Source organism: Amphiura filiformis, chromosome 11 (assembly GCF_039555335.1).
Source record: "Amphiura filiformis chromosome 11, Afil_fr2py, whole genome shotgun sequence".
Lineage (NCBI taxonomy): Eukaryota > Metazoa > Echinodermata > Ophiuroidea > Amphilepidida > Amphiuridae > Amphiura > Amphiura filiformis.
In genome coordinates, this window is record NC_092638.1 from 356,107 (window position 1) to 374,598 (window position 18,492).

Sequence of the window (18,492 nt, forward strand, 5' to 3'; positions counted from 1 at the left end):
AAAATGGTGCTAGTTTTACGTCCGAGGGTCAAAAATCACTTTGTCCACACGTAATTAAATGGTATGTGTCCGATTGCTAAGAGTACGGCATAGGCCTACATATGCATTAGGCATACGTGTAATTGGTAAACACGTTTGGCTTGTCTTTGAAAGGTGATGATTGTTTTACATGCATGAAAGAAATACAATCGATTTTAATCCCCATTTACTTGTCATGTACTTCAACTTCACTCCTGTCATTGACCAACAGTTAGCATAAAAATTACACACTTACAAAGGTTTTATCTGGCGCAGTTTTTGAATTTTAAATAGGCCTTCGTGCATTTTGTGACTACGTGGCTTATTTCTAAATGTTTGCAAGGTGTTAAGATAAGGCAATTCACAACATAAGAGATGATTTTTATGGCAGAGGTATACTTAATTAAGAACAGAAAGCTTTTTGGTAGTGCAGCGTCAATTTCGGATTTGTTTCCTGAACGTAAGATCCCACTGAAACCTATACCATAACTCTACATACGAACAACTTTCACAACCTCGGAAGTGTGATGAATAGATGCAAAGCACGGAGCGGACGTCCAAGAACTGGTCGTTCAGCTGCAAATATTGCAGCGGCTCAAACGGAACTTGTCGCTAACCCCACAGTCAGTTGTCGACGCAACAATTTGACGAATATACCACACACGCATAACTTCAAACTTTCTTGTAGATAACATTTGGTAATGACAAAAAAAATCAGGTCTGAGGTTACAATTGCTGTGCACATATTTGAAGAGAATTGTGTTTATCTTTGCAGCGTGAAAGCTGCATATCATGACGAAATATCATACATTGTAGCTTGACATTTAAGGCCAGAGTAATGGAAGACACATTCGTCCACGACAGAATTTGAGATTTTTTGATATTTATCAACACTAAGATGTATTCTTTCACTTGAAACTGATAAAATACAACTTGCTAATATTTATTCGTATTTTTGCTTGATTTATTTCACTCTTTTCAACTCTAAAAAGTCACATGGCTCAAGACAGCTTAGTAAATTGGCGGAAATAATGAGTCAGAAATGCTTGTGAATCACGAAATATTGTGATTACGCAGCGATTCGCGCGACGCTGCGCAACTCTCTTGCGCGTATGTCCAACGCAGTCAAGGCGCATTCGGTATGTTGTTAACGCCAGCAAATGTGGTGTAAACAAAACAAAATTTGCAGTCAAAATGCCACTTAGATTTTGAATTATTATGAATTTTAGCGCACTGAAAGCAGACATTATAGATTCATTGGTGCAAAAAAGATACATATTTAGACCATGCACTATACAGCTTTTACAAGTGTGAAAGTCTTACCGTTTTAAAATTTAAGGATGTTTTGTGCATAATTTTGACATTTTTTTACTAAAACGTCGATTTTTCAGAGTTCACTTTTGACAATATTGCGCGATTTTTGTGACAAGATAACTCGAAAGATATGCAAGCAAAGGATAAACTTTTTGCACTATCCTTTGGAGTACATCAAAGTCTAGGGAAGGTTTTTCATTTTTCAAAATATTTGTTTTAAACAAAATATACATACAAAATGGCTTTTTCACATGTTTTTTCAATATTTCAAAAAAAGAGACGAATTTCAAAAAAATTAAAAAACCTTCCCTAAGTTCATGTCTCTTCTTCATGAAAAGCTAATTTTTTTTACTCCGAACGGATTTTTTTCTAAGTTGTCACAAAAAATTGGGCCAAAAAAGTGAATTTTGTGATTTTTTCAAAAACTTGAGATTTTTGAACAAATCTGACGTCACCATGGGATTCCTTGACTCATTTCCTTTCCAAAAATGTATAGTTTTATATACTTTGAACATACAATTCAGAAATAATGAAGCTCGAAAAGGTCCATGTTCTCTCCCATTACTCTGCCCTTAAATTGTTCATGTTTGATTTAATTTGATTGTGTTATATAAAATTGCTGAACAAACTTGTGCGTATACTGAGTGGTTCTCATTCTTTATCGAACTCGCCAAGTGCTGCAAGAGATGTGACACGACAGTAAGCCTTCGCGTGGACAAAGTTAATTTTGACTCTTTGATTTACAACTAGTGTCACATTTTTAATTTAATACATTTTTGGATAGTTTTTTCACCAAAACTAAAAGAAGATGTTCGTTACGAATATGTGAAAACAATTTGCAGCAGACTTCAATTTTGAGATATGAATTGGGTAAAGTTGTTTTTGGCCCACACTGTATAATCACACCATCAGCTATGGGAGAAAATTTGGGGTATTTGGTTCAATGGTCCCAGGACACTGCCTTGTCTTGTGGTACCGTAAAATGGGGTGACTTTGGACACTGGGGTGACTTTGGACACACATGGGAAAAACTATTATTTCATGTAGGCTGTTTTACCTTTTAATATTTCTAAGAATATTTTTGTATGTTCTTATGTGGTAATGTATAGACATTACAAATGACTAAAGTTTTCCAGTATAATGTGTTATCTTATATGTTTTTCAGAACTTTTTAGCGGGGTCCATAAAATACAGGATTTTTGTGGTGGTCAAACTTTCGATACTCCACCGGAACATAAGAGTGGAAACTCAAGCCTGTTGGTTGGATAGTAAACACAGATGAATCAAGAACCTACCTGGATAGTCATGATATCTAGCCACTCTTAAGAATTTAAAAGCAGGCTGTGTCCAATGTCACCCCAGGGTTTGGCTTCCTTTCCGGGGTGACTTTGGACATAACAAATGAATACAAAAAATTTGACACTTTGTTAAAAATACACCACAGTGACCATGCCCTACCACAACAGTGTCCTCTGTGCTCCTACCCACCTCACAACTACTTCCACCCTCTCCATTGCTCTACTCTTCAGGTCGGGGTGACTTTGGACATGCAATTGATTACATGGTGTCTAAAGTCACCCCAAACCCAGGGGTGACTTTGGACAAACTTTGCCCCCAAAAAATTATCATAAAATAAAATAAACTCGAGTTGACCTTATGGGCATGAACTGTCCTCTATTGGTACTTGCCAAACCCAACATGAAACTCAGAATTCTACTGATCATTATAAAAATATTTACGACAATACATCAAAATTGTCCAAAGCCACCCCATGTTACGGTACACCTGAAAATATGTTGGCTTGAGTGGCTGAGCTCCTGACTATCAACCAGGAGTCGGGACTTGCTTCTGTAGCGATACTGTACTGTCCAATGCTTTAGGTGAAACCTGACAGACCAGACCAGAAATTTGATGTGTAGTACTGTAACAGTGTGGTGGCTGAGAACAGGGTAGCATTAAGGCCCGAAAGTCGGGGGTTGTTTTCGGGTGTTTTTCAGTCGGAGCTTGCAGAAAATCCAAATACATGGGTGAAAATTAAATCTCGGGGTGAAAAATATTTTGCAGTGTAGTCAGGGGTCCAAAAGTAGAGGGTCAGAGTTCACCCCCAAGCTTGCACATATTCCCAATATAGAGGGTGAAAAATTAATATTTTTTTAAATTTAGGGGTCATTCACCCCGATCGGGGTTTCGGGGTTAATATGGCGGCATGCCTGGCTATATGGCTCTCGACCATGCGAATAAGTCTAAGACAGGCTTCCCGTTAGTGTGCGTCATTGCGTCCAGACGCGTATTTTACAAATTTGGACGCAAGTTCACATGGCTAATCAAGTATTTTGCGTCCATGTGGACGCAGACAAAACTTCGAAATTTAATCATTAATTGATGATAAAAATAAGAAATTGTTTTATTTTTACGATAATAAAAGCCCCAAAATGTTGACCAACCTGCTAAAGAATTGAAGTAAATTCTGCAATATTTGTAAATGCAACGTCAGGAAATCGTGCACTTTTTGCATGCTTTCCGTCGCGATCGCTGTTTGATGGGGAAAGTCCCAATTGATGCAATTGTTTGTTTACAAAGCATGCTGAACTGACGACGTGCAGTTAATGTTTATTTAGTTATTTATCACAACCTGACAATATTCAGTTTTTAATATTTTCAGTTTATTTTTTCATAAATAATCTACGTTTCCTTTATTAGTATTATTGTTACGATGAATAAAAGCAATTTTAAAGACAAAATCTATATGATAACCTTTTTTTGTATTATTTGTGGCAGCGCGTGTTTTAGCTTTTATAGCATCATCAACAACACGTGGATCGAGTAAAAGTAAAACCCGGAAGTAAAAGTACGAAAATTTGCTAAAGATTGACAGACTTTGCGCATGTTTTTGCAGCTGTTTCTGACCATGTTTCGGACAAAAACTGATGCAGAAATGAGAAAAATTATCATTGCGACTGGAGGTGGAATATCACGGCGAAAATTTTATTTTAACAATCAACATTTGATGAGGTAGACCCGGGGTACGTGTGTTAGCAATTGCCGTTGCGTTTCCCGGTATGATTGATCGTGAATTTCAGATGGACGCACAAAAATCTGTCTGGACGCAAGTTTTTCAATCTTGTCAGCAAACTTGCGTCACACATGACGACATTTTAAAACCCTTAACGGGAACCCTGGTCTAAGATCATGCGGGCTGTTACGTGCGCGTATGACTCAAGTAAACTACAATACAAATTCAATTGACTGATAGTACTTTACAAACAAATGGTCATAGAATTGGAATTTATGCCAAATCAAAGGCAAAGACAACTCAGAGTGACATTATTTAAATTAAACTTAGTATTCTCTTGGTCGGGCTGACGTCACAAAGGGGAAATAGCCTTGTAAAACCAGTGTGCGCATGTGCAGCGCATGTGCAGTTCCCCTTCTCGAGCTGGTTGCTATGCGCGCGCTTGTGCAAAGGGGACAATGATCCCGGATGTCCGACCGAGTGAATGCAAATTGCACGTCATCATGTGGACAGACGTCAAACATGACAGACATTGAAACATTTTGACAATCACAAGACAATGTCATTTGATACAAAATTAGTAATTACAATGATATTTGAAATCATATATTATGTCACGGGGATGTTGACAGTGAAATTTAGACTTGAACTGATTTGTCATGCTTCAATTTCTTGTGCAATTTGCAAACATGCATGTATCATTTGTATAAATCAAGCAAGGTTCTTGCACAGCATGACAGCGACATGTGACAGCGTACAAACAAAAAGTTCACATTGACAATTGGTAACTTTAAATTAAAACCGTTTGTGTGTTTGTTTCAACTAGCATTACAGCACAATTTCATTATTTTTCCAGTAATTTATTCATTCCTACTCACCACCTGCACTGCCTGGCTTTCGACCTGTTTTGTAACTCGTTCACAAATTTTATAAACAATGAATGAAGAACACACTGCCGTAGTGTTTCTATAACTTGTAATCATATTGATTAAGATTTTACCAAAACATATGAAAATGCAGGGAAAAAATCATTGTTTTAATTGAGCTATTTGCATGCATGTATTTTTAAGCATTTCACTTTGTGAGGCTTTCGATTTTGACAGCAAAAAGCCTATTTGAAGTAGGAATTTGGGCATTTTCCCATTTAAAAAACACTTGCGAAATGGCTCTTCCAATTTTGAAATTTACTCCCTCTGCACACATGTTACAGAGTGAAGTTGAAGAAACTTTCCTATAAAAAGAATTTTAGGTACCGGTAGTAGCCGGCGCCCAACTCTAAACAAAATTTAAAAAAAATTAAAATAAAAAAAAAGATTTAGAATTAGATTAATAAACACAAAGGAACCTCAATGATGTAATTTGACTTTTTTTAATATAAATTAAATATTATATACGATTTCGGTCAAAGTTTAAGGCTAGTTTAATTTGGTTAATTTCCCAAATAATAAAATATTAATATTCGTAACAACTTTCAGGAAAGTTTTTTGGTAATTTTAAGCCAAACTATTAAGGAAGTGTTCAGAAATACTTTGGTGGGGGGCTGGTAAAAAGGGAGGGGCCAAAAAAGTTTTGGACCTTAAAATTCAGACCCTCTATATCACTTTTAACATGGGCAAGTTTTGGTTTTCAGTGCTTTTGTTCTACAAAATGATGGCATTTAGTGTACACATGTCTATTAATTAAAATAACATTAAAGATGATCAGCAACATGCAACATCGGGGTTGGTCTAAAAAATACTGGCACTTTTATCATAGAATATTATATCTCTACAAAGTAGGCTACAAACACTCATTATGAATCAAGGCTGATCCAAATACAATCAAGAAAATATTGCAAATAAATTGGATTTCTTTGCACGTAAACTTCACTTCAGTTTACTATTTCTCATTGCAATTATTTTGTACACATAGGCCCATGGTTAGATTTACCATGGCATAGGGCAGCCTGGGTGGGCACAGGCCCAGGTGCCATATTCTTAGGGGGTCAAAACTGATGCCTGTGTACATTTGTGTGATTTTGACAATATGGCCAAAAAAATTTACGCGGGTCACGCGCATTTGTACTATCATAATAGCCACGGATTCAAATTATGCTGTTGTGCCTATGAACCTCCAAATAAATCCTCTCTTATATTTCACTTACCCCTGTAAAATCAGATAAACACCCTGATTTGGGACAAATCTAAATTAAGTATCAAATGAAAATTTCCTTGTGCTTGTATTTCATGCGGAATTGTCCCGGAAATGTTTCAAACATTTTCCTCCCTCACATGTGACCCAGATGCCACACCACTGGAAACAACACTATTAAGTTAAATAAATGAGTTCTGGTACAGATCCAATAAAAATGAAAGTACTCACTAGATATATTTCAGTTCCTATCAGGAACCTTGTTCACTCTGCAATGACTGTAGTGTTTCTAGATGTCGGCAGTACTTGGTGGCTGTGATGGTGTTGCCACACTTGTAGGTTGCCGTTTTGAGATGATCTGGTCATAGATTCTGTCCAATTTGTATGCCCCCTCGTCCTTGTTCATAGTGTTTTTGCCCCTGCTCCTGATCCATATGGCTTCTTTTAGCCAACGTGTGGTTTCTGTACCAGAACTCATTTATTTAATTTGACTTTGAACGATCCTGATGAATCTCATCAATAACACTATTAAGTATAATGTTTGTTATACGATAATGGGGGGTCAAAAAGTTTAGCGGTCCATTGAGGGGGGTCAAAAATGTTTTCGAGCGAAAATGTGAGGAACACCATGCAGCCCCCCCCCCTACCAAAGTATTAATGAACACTCCCTAATGAGGTAAAATAATGAAACACTACTTACCCGCTTTTAACAACTTTCGTTTTATAAGCTTTTGTATATGTTGGTGCTTTTTTTTTGTGTGCTGTGTTTTGATAGAAAACAAAATAAACTTCAAACTTGAACCGTGGTGTTCTATGAGGAATTAAAGTCATAATTATGACTTTAATTGCTCTGTCGTCCTAAAAATACAATGAATTTGGCTGAGTCCAATTTATAGGCGTAAGTTGGGACATGTGTAGGCATTAGGCCTACAAATAGAAAGCAAAAAACTACAGGTTTAAAAACAATTGATCGAACTTAATATTTTAAAATATCGTACATTATAGCTTTAGTCAGGACAAGACATAGGCCTACATATTTTTTGATATTGATCTGACGGTTTTTTGAATTATTGACCAATAATGAATGAAATGAAATAAAATATGAATGATACCCCCGGTAGATTTTCTCACAATACACTAGTCCCAAGGGGTATCAAATCCAAAAAAATAACTCTCACTAGTAGGGCCAAATTGTCTGATTCCATGTCCACGTATATGGAATTTTTGATAAAAATAGAAGACTTTTTGACTTTCAAAAGTCATTTCTGGTAGGCCTAATATGCCTAATTGTCATAACATTGTGCACTTCAGGACTTTCACCAAAACTCCCGGCGAAAACTAGTCTCGTTAAATAATGGGTATGTCGTCACAGAAATCTGAGCCTGCTAGGGGTTTGTATATATTTATACAAATCTGCAGCTGGCCCCGATAGGGATGTTTTTAATAAAAATCTGGTCTCGTCGTTAGGGGTATATCAAGTTGCTTAAAAGTAGGGGCACAGGCGGACCTAGCATGGGTCCCCCCCCAGGTTCGTTGATGAAGCATGACATTTTATTCTAGACCACTGAAATAGAATAAATCCATATACAATCTTTAAAATGCATGAGTTTGGGTGTTTTTTTCAAACGTGATTTTAGCACTCCAACTTTAGCCCCCATGTCACAAGGGAAAACGCGGTAAAATGAGCAAAATCGCTCAAAAAAGCTAAGATCGCCAAAATTTCCCACAATTTCTGCTAAGTAAGCTTATAATCTGAAAAAAGAGGAGAGATTCTGCAAATAATGTGCAAATAATGTGAAATAATGTGCGATTTACCGCGTTTTCCCTTGTGACATGGGGGCTTCTTACTTGCAGATGATTTTACATGCTGAACTCAAACAGGTGATTAAACCATTGGGCTATTCCAGTTAAAATCCATAGGCCTACACCCCTATGGAAGACATGCCCTTAATCTTCCACACAGGGAGTGTGAATTTCAAATGAAGTTACCTGAATAGGCGATTCCATTTGATATCTACACCCCTGTGTGCGCGATTGAGGTCATGACCTCCATCTAGGGGGTGTATGCATGTCAAATGGAATAGCCCATTGGCTGCAAGAGTGTGGCAGTCAAATTACACATTGAGTATGTAGGCCTACAGCACACCGCTGTGGAGCAAAATTACCCCCCCCCCCCTACGGATTTTTTTTTTTTTTAAGGTGAGTGATTTCAAATGTAAAATCATGATCTGAAACGAGCTAAATATTGAAATCCTTCAAATCCTACAAAAGAAGAAATGTTGGGCTATTCCATTTGAATTCCATACTCCCCACCCGGCAAAGACATCTTCCACAGGGAGCGTGAATATCAAATGGAGTTGCCTGAATGGGTGACTACATTTGATATCCACACTCCTCCGTGCAAGATTGACGTCATGAACTCCATCTAGAGGGTGTAAGGATTTTAACTGGAACAGCCCATTGGCTGCATTTCACACATTGGACATATGCAGCTAAGGTGCTGTATCATTGTGTAAGCACATTGTGTACTTTGGAACTGTGGAGCAAATTTGATTTCCCGCTTTTTTTTCTTTTTTTTTTCCAAGTCAAAGTCCGTAAGTAATATGTGCGTTCTCGAAAAGAAACTTTAATGTGCGATCAATTCTATTTTTTTGACGACAGAGGAAAAAAGCACGTGAAATTCCGGAAAAAAATCATTTAAAGTTTGAATTCTCCCATTGAACCCTGTGGTAAAGCCACATTTTGGAACTCAAATTGGGCAATATCCTATATATTGACTGCCTTCAAATTGCAGGGGTTGAAAGTATGGGCAATTTCGAACATTTTATTTTTTTGACCCCCCAACCACCCCCCCACCACCCACAATGCATTTTTCCCTTCAAAAATTTGGTGTAAGGCGGGTGATATAGCCCCCATGTCACAAGGAAAACGCGGTAAAATGAGCAAAATCGCTCAAAAACGCTAAGATCGCCAAAATTTCCCACAATTTCTGCTAAGTAAGCTTATAATCTGAAAAAAGAGGAGAGATTCTGCAAACAATGTGCAAATAATGTGAAATAATGTGCGATTTACCGCGTTTTCCCTTGTGACATGGGGGCTAACTTTGGAGAAGACGCGTACCCGGTATGTAGGGCTGTTTAGACCCCCCTTTTCAGCATCGCTATCACCCTGACCCCAATACCTAAATGGTCTCAGCTGTCACCCAAAGACCCCATATTTTTTTACGAACACATGCTCTGTCATCCGAAGACCCCTTATTTTTCCATTTGGTCTGTCACCCAAAGACCCTTACAAGTTAAATTTGAACAGCAACTTTCATTTATCACTGATTTTGTTACTTTTTTGAAAAAAAAAGCCAAAAAAAAAAAAAAATTCGATTTTCGAGGTTTCTGGGGGTTTCTGTGGCGCTGTTTCGGTTCTCACCCAAAGATTCATTTAAAAAAAGGTCATGTTCTCACCCAATGACCCCATATTTTCTACATTTTGCTCTCACCGAATGCCAAAAATCACGGCTCTCACCCAATGACCCCATATGGCCATATTGTTTACATTTTGCTCTCACCGAATGCCCCTTAGTGCGAAATTGCCAGCCCTACAAGCTCCTACACCTATATCCATATATTTCAAATTGAAGTGCCCCCCCCCCCGGATTTTAGCATTGTGTTTTTAGGACAACAGAGCAAGTTTAAATTATTAAGTCATTATTATGACTTTAAATCTCCCATTATACATTATAGGGGCAGGGAGAGGTTGAAACGGTCAAACGGGGGGGCGCCTGGCCGGGCGGTGGAGGGGCAAGCATTTTTTGGCTGTGCACTTTTTGAATTTCCATTCGCAGCTGTTTTTGCAGGGGGGCATGTGATTTTGTTTGATTCAATGGGGTATATATGTGAAATTGATTCATCGCATAGGGGGAGGTTAGGTACAGGGGTAGCGCTAGAACTAAACACTCGAGTGTCCGCAGGGACCCCTGAACTTGCAGAAAATTAAAAAGTAGGGGTCCGGAGTAGAGTTTATGAGTTGCACAAATGCAGCATAAATAGTATGTCTGCAATAGCGCTAGATTGAAAAACTGGGGGGCTGCAGGGACCCCAACTTGCAGAAAATTTTAAAAACAGGGGGTCCGAACTCTATTTTGGTGGGTCCGGGACCCCAAAAAGCAACTTAGCGCTACCCCTGGTTAGGTATTCATGTAAGCTCAACATTCTCCCGACCCCCCTCTGACATGGCGGCCTTGAAGACTAGTTGACCTCTGGGCATGAAACAAGGTCCGTCAGTAGTATAGTCTGCTTATTTTCACCTAAAGCCTTAATGTACGATTTCTGTCAAATTTTGATTTTGTTATTCATTATTCAAAATGTTAAATATTAATAATAACTGACGGGAAGGGTTGCTGTCCATTTTAGGTTAATTGAAATAACAAGGTTAAGTGAAAAAAAAACCCACTGGTTGGCACACAGTCTATCCCCTATAATGTTAAACCTGCAAAAAAAACTAGGATCAATGGGAATAAAAAAAATGCAAGTTCGAAATTGCCTATTCCGGATCCCACAGAAGTGTCAGGAAAAGAGTACCGTAGGCCTACATCACCCCCACTCTTTTTTTTTTTTTTTTTTTTACTTGCCAAAACTTGATCGATCTCCAGCTCCATTCCTCCCTATTTCGATTGCCTTGCCACTTCCCTTTGCACCCTGACTCCCCGAGGAGAGATGTTTGTCTGGGTCAGGGTGCAGCATATAGGCCTAGCATCCATATACTAGTTTGGAGCACTTTGTAACGTGTAATGTGTCTGTCCAATGAGGTCATCGCTCAGAATATAGAAAAGGCAAGAATCTATGCCAAGATTCAAGTTTATATTAGGAGCACTGCAAAGAATCTGGGGCAGGTTTAGACCTGTCTAGGCCTAGCCTACTGGATGGAGAAAGATTGAGTGAGTATAAAATAAATTGGCAGTTTTTGACATAATTTCTATTTATAACTGATTGTGACTTTTAGAATACAATGTATCCCTATATTTACAAAACATCATTTAAGGGATGGGAAGTCCACTGTGGGTATCCCTAGGTCAAAGGTCAGGTCAAATTTAAAATTGCTCTGATTGGGTTGTAACTTGGGGGGGGGCAATGTGCGGCACTTGGGGAGTATGAAACCGCAAAGGTCATGTGAGGTCAAAGGTCGGGTCAAATTTCAAGTTGCTCCGATCGGGCTGTAACTTCGGGGAAGTGATCCTTGACACTTCAAAAGCAGAATGTACAAATTGGGAACCAAAGAAACTGAAGATACCAAGACAAGCAAAGAAACCAAGGCAACTGAAGTAACAAGCAAAGAAGAAACCAAAGCAACTGAAGTAACCAAGACAAGTCAAACAGAAACCAAAGCTACTGAAGTAACTAAGACAAGCAAAAAAGAAACCAAAGCAACTGCCCAAAACAAGCAAAGAAGCCAAAGCAACTGAAGTAACAAGCAAAGAAGAAACCAAAGCAACTGAAGTAACCAAGACAAGCAAAAAAGAAACCAAAGCAACTGAAGTAACCAAAACAAGCAAAGAAACCAAAGCAACTGAAGTAACAAGCAAAGAAGAAACCAAAGCAACTGAAGTAACCAAGACAAGCAAAGAAACCAAAGCAACTGAAGTAACAAACAAAGAAGAAACCAAAGAAACTGAAGTAACCAAGACAAACCAAACTGAAACCAAAGCAACCAAGAAAAGTGAAGACTCTGAAAACAGAACAAACATCTAGTAAGAATCGTGTATCTCTGACAGTCCAATTCCTCTGAAACCTTTGCAAAGTTGGCGAACATACAGCAATTAGTATGAGTATGCCGACTCAACCGAAGAAGAAGAAGAAGAAGAAGTATGAAACTGCAAAGGTCATCCGAGGTCAAAGGTCAGGTCAAATTTCAAGTTGCTCCGATCGGGGTATAACGCGGGGAAATGATCCCTGACTCTTGGAGAGTATGAAACCGCAAAGGTCATCCAAGGTCAAAGGTCAGGTCAAATTTAAAGTTGCTCTAATCGGGCTGTAACTTACAGAAAATGATCCCTGACAATTGGAGAGTATGAAACCACAAAGGTCATCTGACGCCAAAGGTCAGGTCGAATTTAAAGTTGTTTCAACAGATCGGGCTGTAATTAGGGGACATGTAGTAGGCCTATAAGGCTAATGGAACTCGATTGTTAGTTTCCTATTGACCGCCCGCATCACTTTTTCAATTTGACCAAAACTTTCATTATTTTCATAAAAAAGTCAATTATCTGAACATTGAAATAGAAATAATCAAAATTAAAACTCTCAAAATGTCTGACATCCCCTGCTGATCATAATCAGCACTTTTTCTTAGTTGTAGGGGTAGAGGGTGTAGTAAATAATGGAAATTTAAGGATTACCTCATCATGTTTCTAGTGATTACAAAAATTGCTAATTTCTTTTCATTTTTATGAAAACAAATTCAAAGCTTTTCTCAATCTGTTGCAAAATCGGGTGCAAAATACCTGTAAAGATGATCTAAGCATTAATACCGGTTTTGAGATGGTCTTTCATCAACAATATTATACTTTGGTACTGGTGGGGTACCTAAGTCTGGAGAAAGCTGTTCATAAAATCACTGATTTTGTTGACATAATGGATAATGAAAAGAGACCGAATAATGAATAATGAAATAGTGACCTCGTCCTTTTTTTCAAACATCCAATCGGAAACTAATAATCGAGTTCCTAATCAGACAGACTTTTTCAGTCTAATCTTATTGCACCATATTCTCATTAATTGCGCAAAGAGTGCCAACTGCATGGAAGTGGAAGCTGTTATAAAGAGCTCTTACTTAACTTCAAGTTGAAGTTGCAGCAGCAACAACATATAGGCCTACTGTTGTTCTCTAGTAGGCCTATAATTATAGGGACTCTAGGCCACTGCAGGCCCCTGCTGCAGGCCAGGCTTAGTTGCGCCCTCTGTACACATGCTGGACATAGGACCAGGGACCAGATCAGTACAGTGGGAGTAAGTTTTAAATAAAGAACATCCAAAACATAACGTTCATAAATTGTAGCAATTTTAACATTATTTTGGACAAAGATTATCCATTAAATTACTACCTATATTTCATCTTAAGCTTCTGTTCTAGCACAAAATATCCACCCATTTAATTTCTAATAATCTATCCCTTCCAAAACAACCGTAAAATTGTTCAATATGTAAATAATAAATACAAATAGTGTTTGAAATAGGGAAAATAATGAAATTGTTTAAATTTACTAGAAATATTGCAGATCGAAAATTTAAACGTGCTGTTTATGTTTTTTCCTAAAAGTACTTGTCCAAAAATATATTATTTTGCATAATAAATCCCTAAAAACTATATTGTCTTGCTTAAAAATTAATTTAAATTGTATTACATTCATTAGTCTGCAATTATATGAAAAACAATCATTAAAATTATGCTTGTATTATGTTTTCATGAAAGTATGTATTTTCAATGAGTGCGCGGTACATTATTAAATCATCGACGAAAAACCGCCGGCCGGGTGGAGCAAAAATTTGACTGCTTCCGTCAACATTTAACAATTGGATTTAATTTTGATGTACAAATGCTATAATTACTTGGATTTATACTAAGGATATATAACTCGTCGGCTAATATGGACGACAACACAATACCCACGTTTTCTAGTCCGAAAGAAGAGATCGAATACTGGAGAAATCTGTCTGAAAAATACAAGCAAAAAGTAAGTCGGTCATGTCACTGTCAGTAATTTGTTCTGAATGTTTTTAGTGCATCACTTCATTAATTCATGATTGACGATCATAATACATGTACGTCAGACTCAGATGCTGTTTGATCTGCATTGTTGTATTTTCATGATTTTGCATGTACTATGACTGTCATTTGTATATTATTCATACATCATTTTGTGTTAAAATTGAGATCTGATTTCATGAATTTTGATTGGTGTTGAAACTGTCGATTGACGATTCATTCTCTCACAGACAGTCACAGGCTCTCTCAGCATCTTCATGTGGCTTCATTTTAATAAACTGAATGTAGACCGTCGGCGGAGCAGCATGTATGTGCCGTCGTTTTCCATGCACACACAAGCATACGGCCCGTCAAAGGCAAAAAGTAAACATTTTAGAATTGCTTTCATAATATTTTATAAGATAGAGCTATACATGTACAACTTCGTATTACAAGTAATGAAGTATGGCAATCTTTTATTTTTAATTTAGATCACCCTCGCTATAATTATAGGGACTAAATTATTACTTTTATATCAAGGTTTACTTTTGAATCAAAGTTAAACAGTTGCCAAACACTTTGAAGTCAAGGTTTAATGTATTGGAAGGAGGGTCGTACATGGATCAAATCCATGGCATGGGTTCCTACAGTCACCCTACTCTGAGTAAAGTCTAAAGATAAACACTTGTGCTGAGCGTCAAATTGGTCACTTATCGCTCACTGTTCAAAATGTGACATCTACACCAATTACAGTCCCCAAACTGTCTACTTTTTAGCCGACCTCAATTCAAACATTTAGTGATAGCTAAAAATGCGATCCCCAACCTTTTGGTTACCTTTGGACGAATTTGCAGAAATCTTCGTGGAGTCTCCTTGTCTGAAATACTATATCCGCATCGCTGTTTTCAAACATGAATATGCATATCTCTGACCCTGTAAGGTCAAAAAGCGTGGCGTTGATTTCAACCAATTGATCCACCGATTGTGACCTTTTCATGAATATTTAATAAGCAGCTTGATACTGACGTCATATCTGAGGTGACAGGAGACAGCAGATACCATTTTGGTCAACTGAACTCGACTCGTGCGTTCTTTTGGTTGACATAAATCGAACTAAATTTTTAATAACGGGTAATAGTACATGTAGGATTTCAATTTTTTATTAATGAAGTTACTTGTAGTTTTGAGGAATGACAAAGTTGTTTTTGGAAACTTAGATGTTTGTTTCAACTGATGATGTACATTGTAGGATCGCAAGGTGAGTGAATTTGTGAAGAGATTTGCTTGTTTGAGTGATAGTAGGATACGGGATGTAGGCTAGTTTTCTGTGTTTGACCGGCTCCGACGTCTCAATTCACGCAGAATTATTCGTACCTGCTAACTAGGCCCGCAAAAACGCAATTTTTAAAGGCAAAAAGCGAGATATGAAAAAATAAAAGCGAGATTTACCCCAAATTTGCTTTAAAACCGAGATTTTCCTGGAAAATCGCCGCCAAAACAAGAAATATCCCTGAATATTAAAAATTAAATAAAACAAAATACTGCCTTCTGGTAGTCTAAGCAGTCCAATGTATGTAAACATGGCGCCCGACTCACGATCGAAGGACGAAAAACGTAAACAGAAATTCAATTATTTCCACCTAATATGTTGTTTACATTATAAATCCTTTCTCAGTTTAATAAATTTAACAATAAACTACTATAATTTGGTATTCAATTACCTTGACATGACATTTTAGAGACCAATTAAGCACTGAAACTACACGCTGGTGAGTGCATTTAAGCTTACTTGATGACATGAATTGTCAACACGGCATGGAACGCAATGATTTTCGGAAGATTTTGGGGCATAAAACACCTTGTTTTATTGCTTGTAAAAGCGAGATAATTGCTCAATAGCGAGAATTGCAGCGAGAAAACCGAGATTGCGTTTTATGCGGGGCTTACTGCTAACCAGACAGCAATACTGCGTATTGCTGTATGGAACCAATGTATACAGTCACCCATGGAAAACAGGGTACTGAAAAGTACGTAGTACACCATGCCCATATGGGCCAAGGGATGGTTTGTTTACATGGCAATCATTCCTTCAGAATAGGCAATACAGAATTACAGATTCCAAACATATAATACTTACCTCATATCAGTTTTAGTTGCCCCTAATAACTCCAAATTGACTTGACAATTAATTCTATTTGCTCAATTTCATACCGAAATCAAGGAAAACATGGGTTTGTTATTGCAAAATAACAAGAAAATCAGAAAGGTTATATCTGGTCATTTGCAGTAGGCCACTTCAGGTAATCAATATTGCTACTTGAATTGCATGACTCAGTGACTTTCTGCTCATTGTAAGAGTGATAGTGTTGTAAACTTGATTGCATAACATTAAGATTGCCAACTGACATCCTTTGTATTTGAGTTGTCTGTTGATGGTATTAGAACTGTCATGGATGTAAACATTACACAAAATGTCAACAAAAGATGCTACTGCAGAACTCTATGCCTGTATGTGTGTGTCTGAGGGCCGATCTGAGGGATGATGACACACATTCGATGGGTGTAGGAGGGTAGGGCTTCGATAAATGAGGGAAATTATGGGTTAAAAAAAGAAGGTCAAAACAACTTTTTGAAAACAAGTGAAAACGGCTATTCTGCAAAGAAGTTTTTGTCTCCAAAGAAAATTTAAAAATTATGGGAAAAGCAAGAAACATACCTTCAGTAAATCGGCATCACTTCCGTCACATAAAAAGATGATCAGGTGAGTGGAAAGTGGCAAAGAATTTGTGAAATGAGAGAATTTTTTAAAGAAAAATACACTGTGTTTTTTGAGAAATTCGCCATCTTGAATAAATGCAAAATTGGTCACACAGTAAAATACTGTCAAACACACGAGCATAAATCACGGTCAAATCGAGCGTACATCAAGCGCTCGTGCTACACAAAAGTTTTGGAGTTTGCATCACCAGTTTTGCATTCAACTCTTTTACGTCAAATATTGCGATAATCATAAAAACATGGATTTCGGAACAAAATAAAGCTTGTTCAACGAAATAAAAGGTATGTTTGTATCTAGCTAAGAACATGTTTAACCTTGATGCGAAAGTTTAATTTGATAAATTTGTTAACCTTATATTACATGTAGTTCGGGTGGTCAGGCCTCCAGAAAATTTTCTGCTGCCTGGGAACTTGATGACAAGTTCTTGAAATTTTCTGTAAAATAATTGAAATAGGCCTATGTGCGCATAGTGGACATCGCAAGCGCGAAGTCTTAATGGCTGGGGTCCAGCTTAAGGGCCCTGGAAGCTCTCAGGGTTTAGATGCTCTCTCATGCAATCTGAGCCTTATTTTGGAACAATTTTCTAAAAAAATTCACACCCTTTTCACAAAAAACACAACTTAAAATTTCAAAGTATTATTGTCAAAACTCACAAATTTCCAACAATGTTGTCAGTTTTTTGTCTTAAGTCATAGTGCACAAGTACATAATAGTATTATGATTGATATAATCACATCGAATATCGTATCGGCCTAATATTTTCCATATCAGTATCGGATCGGATGTCGGTAAAAAAATTCAAAAACTATTTTTTTTTTTTTTTAAACATTTTAAAAAAAAGTTTTCTGCTACTTTGAAGAACCACTGGACCTATTCTGAAGGGCTAGGATTATTCACAGTTATTTTGAAAAAAAAAAAATTGGAAAAAAAAATTTCGAAAAAGTTACAGTTTGTTAACTTGTGTTTACCTCTTCATCTATCGCATATTAATATACATGCATGAAAAACCAATGCATCTATAATACGTGATAGATGTAATTTTTCGTATTTTTTTCTTTTTTTTTTCCTTTTTTCAAATTAACTGTGCATGATCCTGAAATTTCATAATACCGTATTCATTCCAATAAGCGCCCATGCCCCAATAATCGCCCACCCAGGGTATTTTCAATTTGCTATTGCTAAAGGGTACCATCAATGTTGAAGTGACGGATAGACATCGAAACAGTGAAATAACTGGAGGACTAGAAGTCCTGTGTAAACTTCCAATACATTTTTTACATCAGAAAAGCTACTAGATCGTCTCGGGACCCATTTATAACATACATAAATATTGTCTCTATTGTCACGCTGCTTGTACGGTTGTACTGTAGTTGTTCAACACAAACCGGGCACTGCTCCGCTGCACCTGTTCCAAGGCTCCCTCTAGCCTTCAAAAACTTTGCATCCGATCGGACGCACAACTATAAAACCTGGTTGAGAAATGCGCATCCGTACATGTTGACGT

At 37.4% G+C, this 18,492-nt stretch overlaps 1 protein-coding gene across 1 annotated transcript in view; it reads left to right on the plus strand.

Annotated features, from left to right (window-relative positions):
- Positions 1 to 12,295: 12,295 nt before the first annotated feature.
- Positions 12,296 to 18,492, plus strand: part of LOC140164178 (nuclear distribution protein nudE-like 1) — a 66,005-nt gene continuing 59,808 nt past the window's right edge. The window contains exon 1 of the mRNA XM_072187420.1: positions 12,296 to 12,330. Within this exon, the coding sequence (XP_072043521.1) occupies positions 12,296 to 12,330 (35 nt within the window). The remainder of the gene's footprint in view (positions 12,331 to 18,492) is intronic.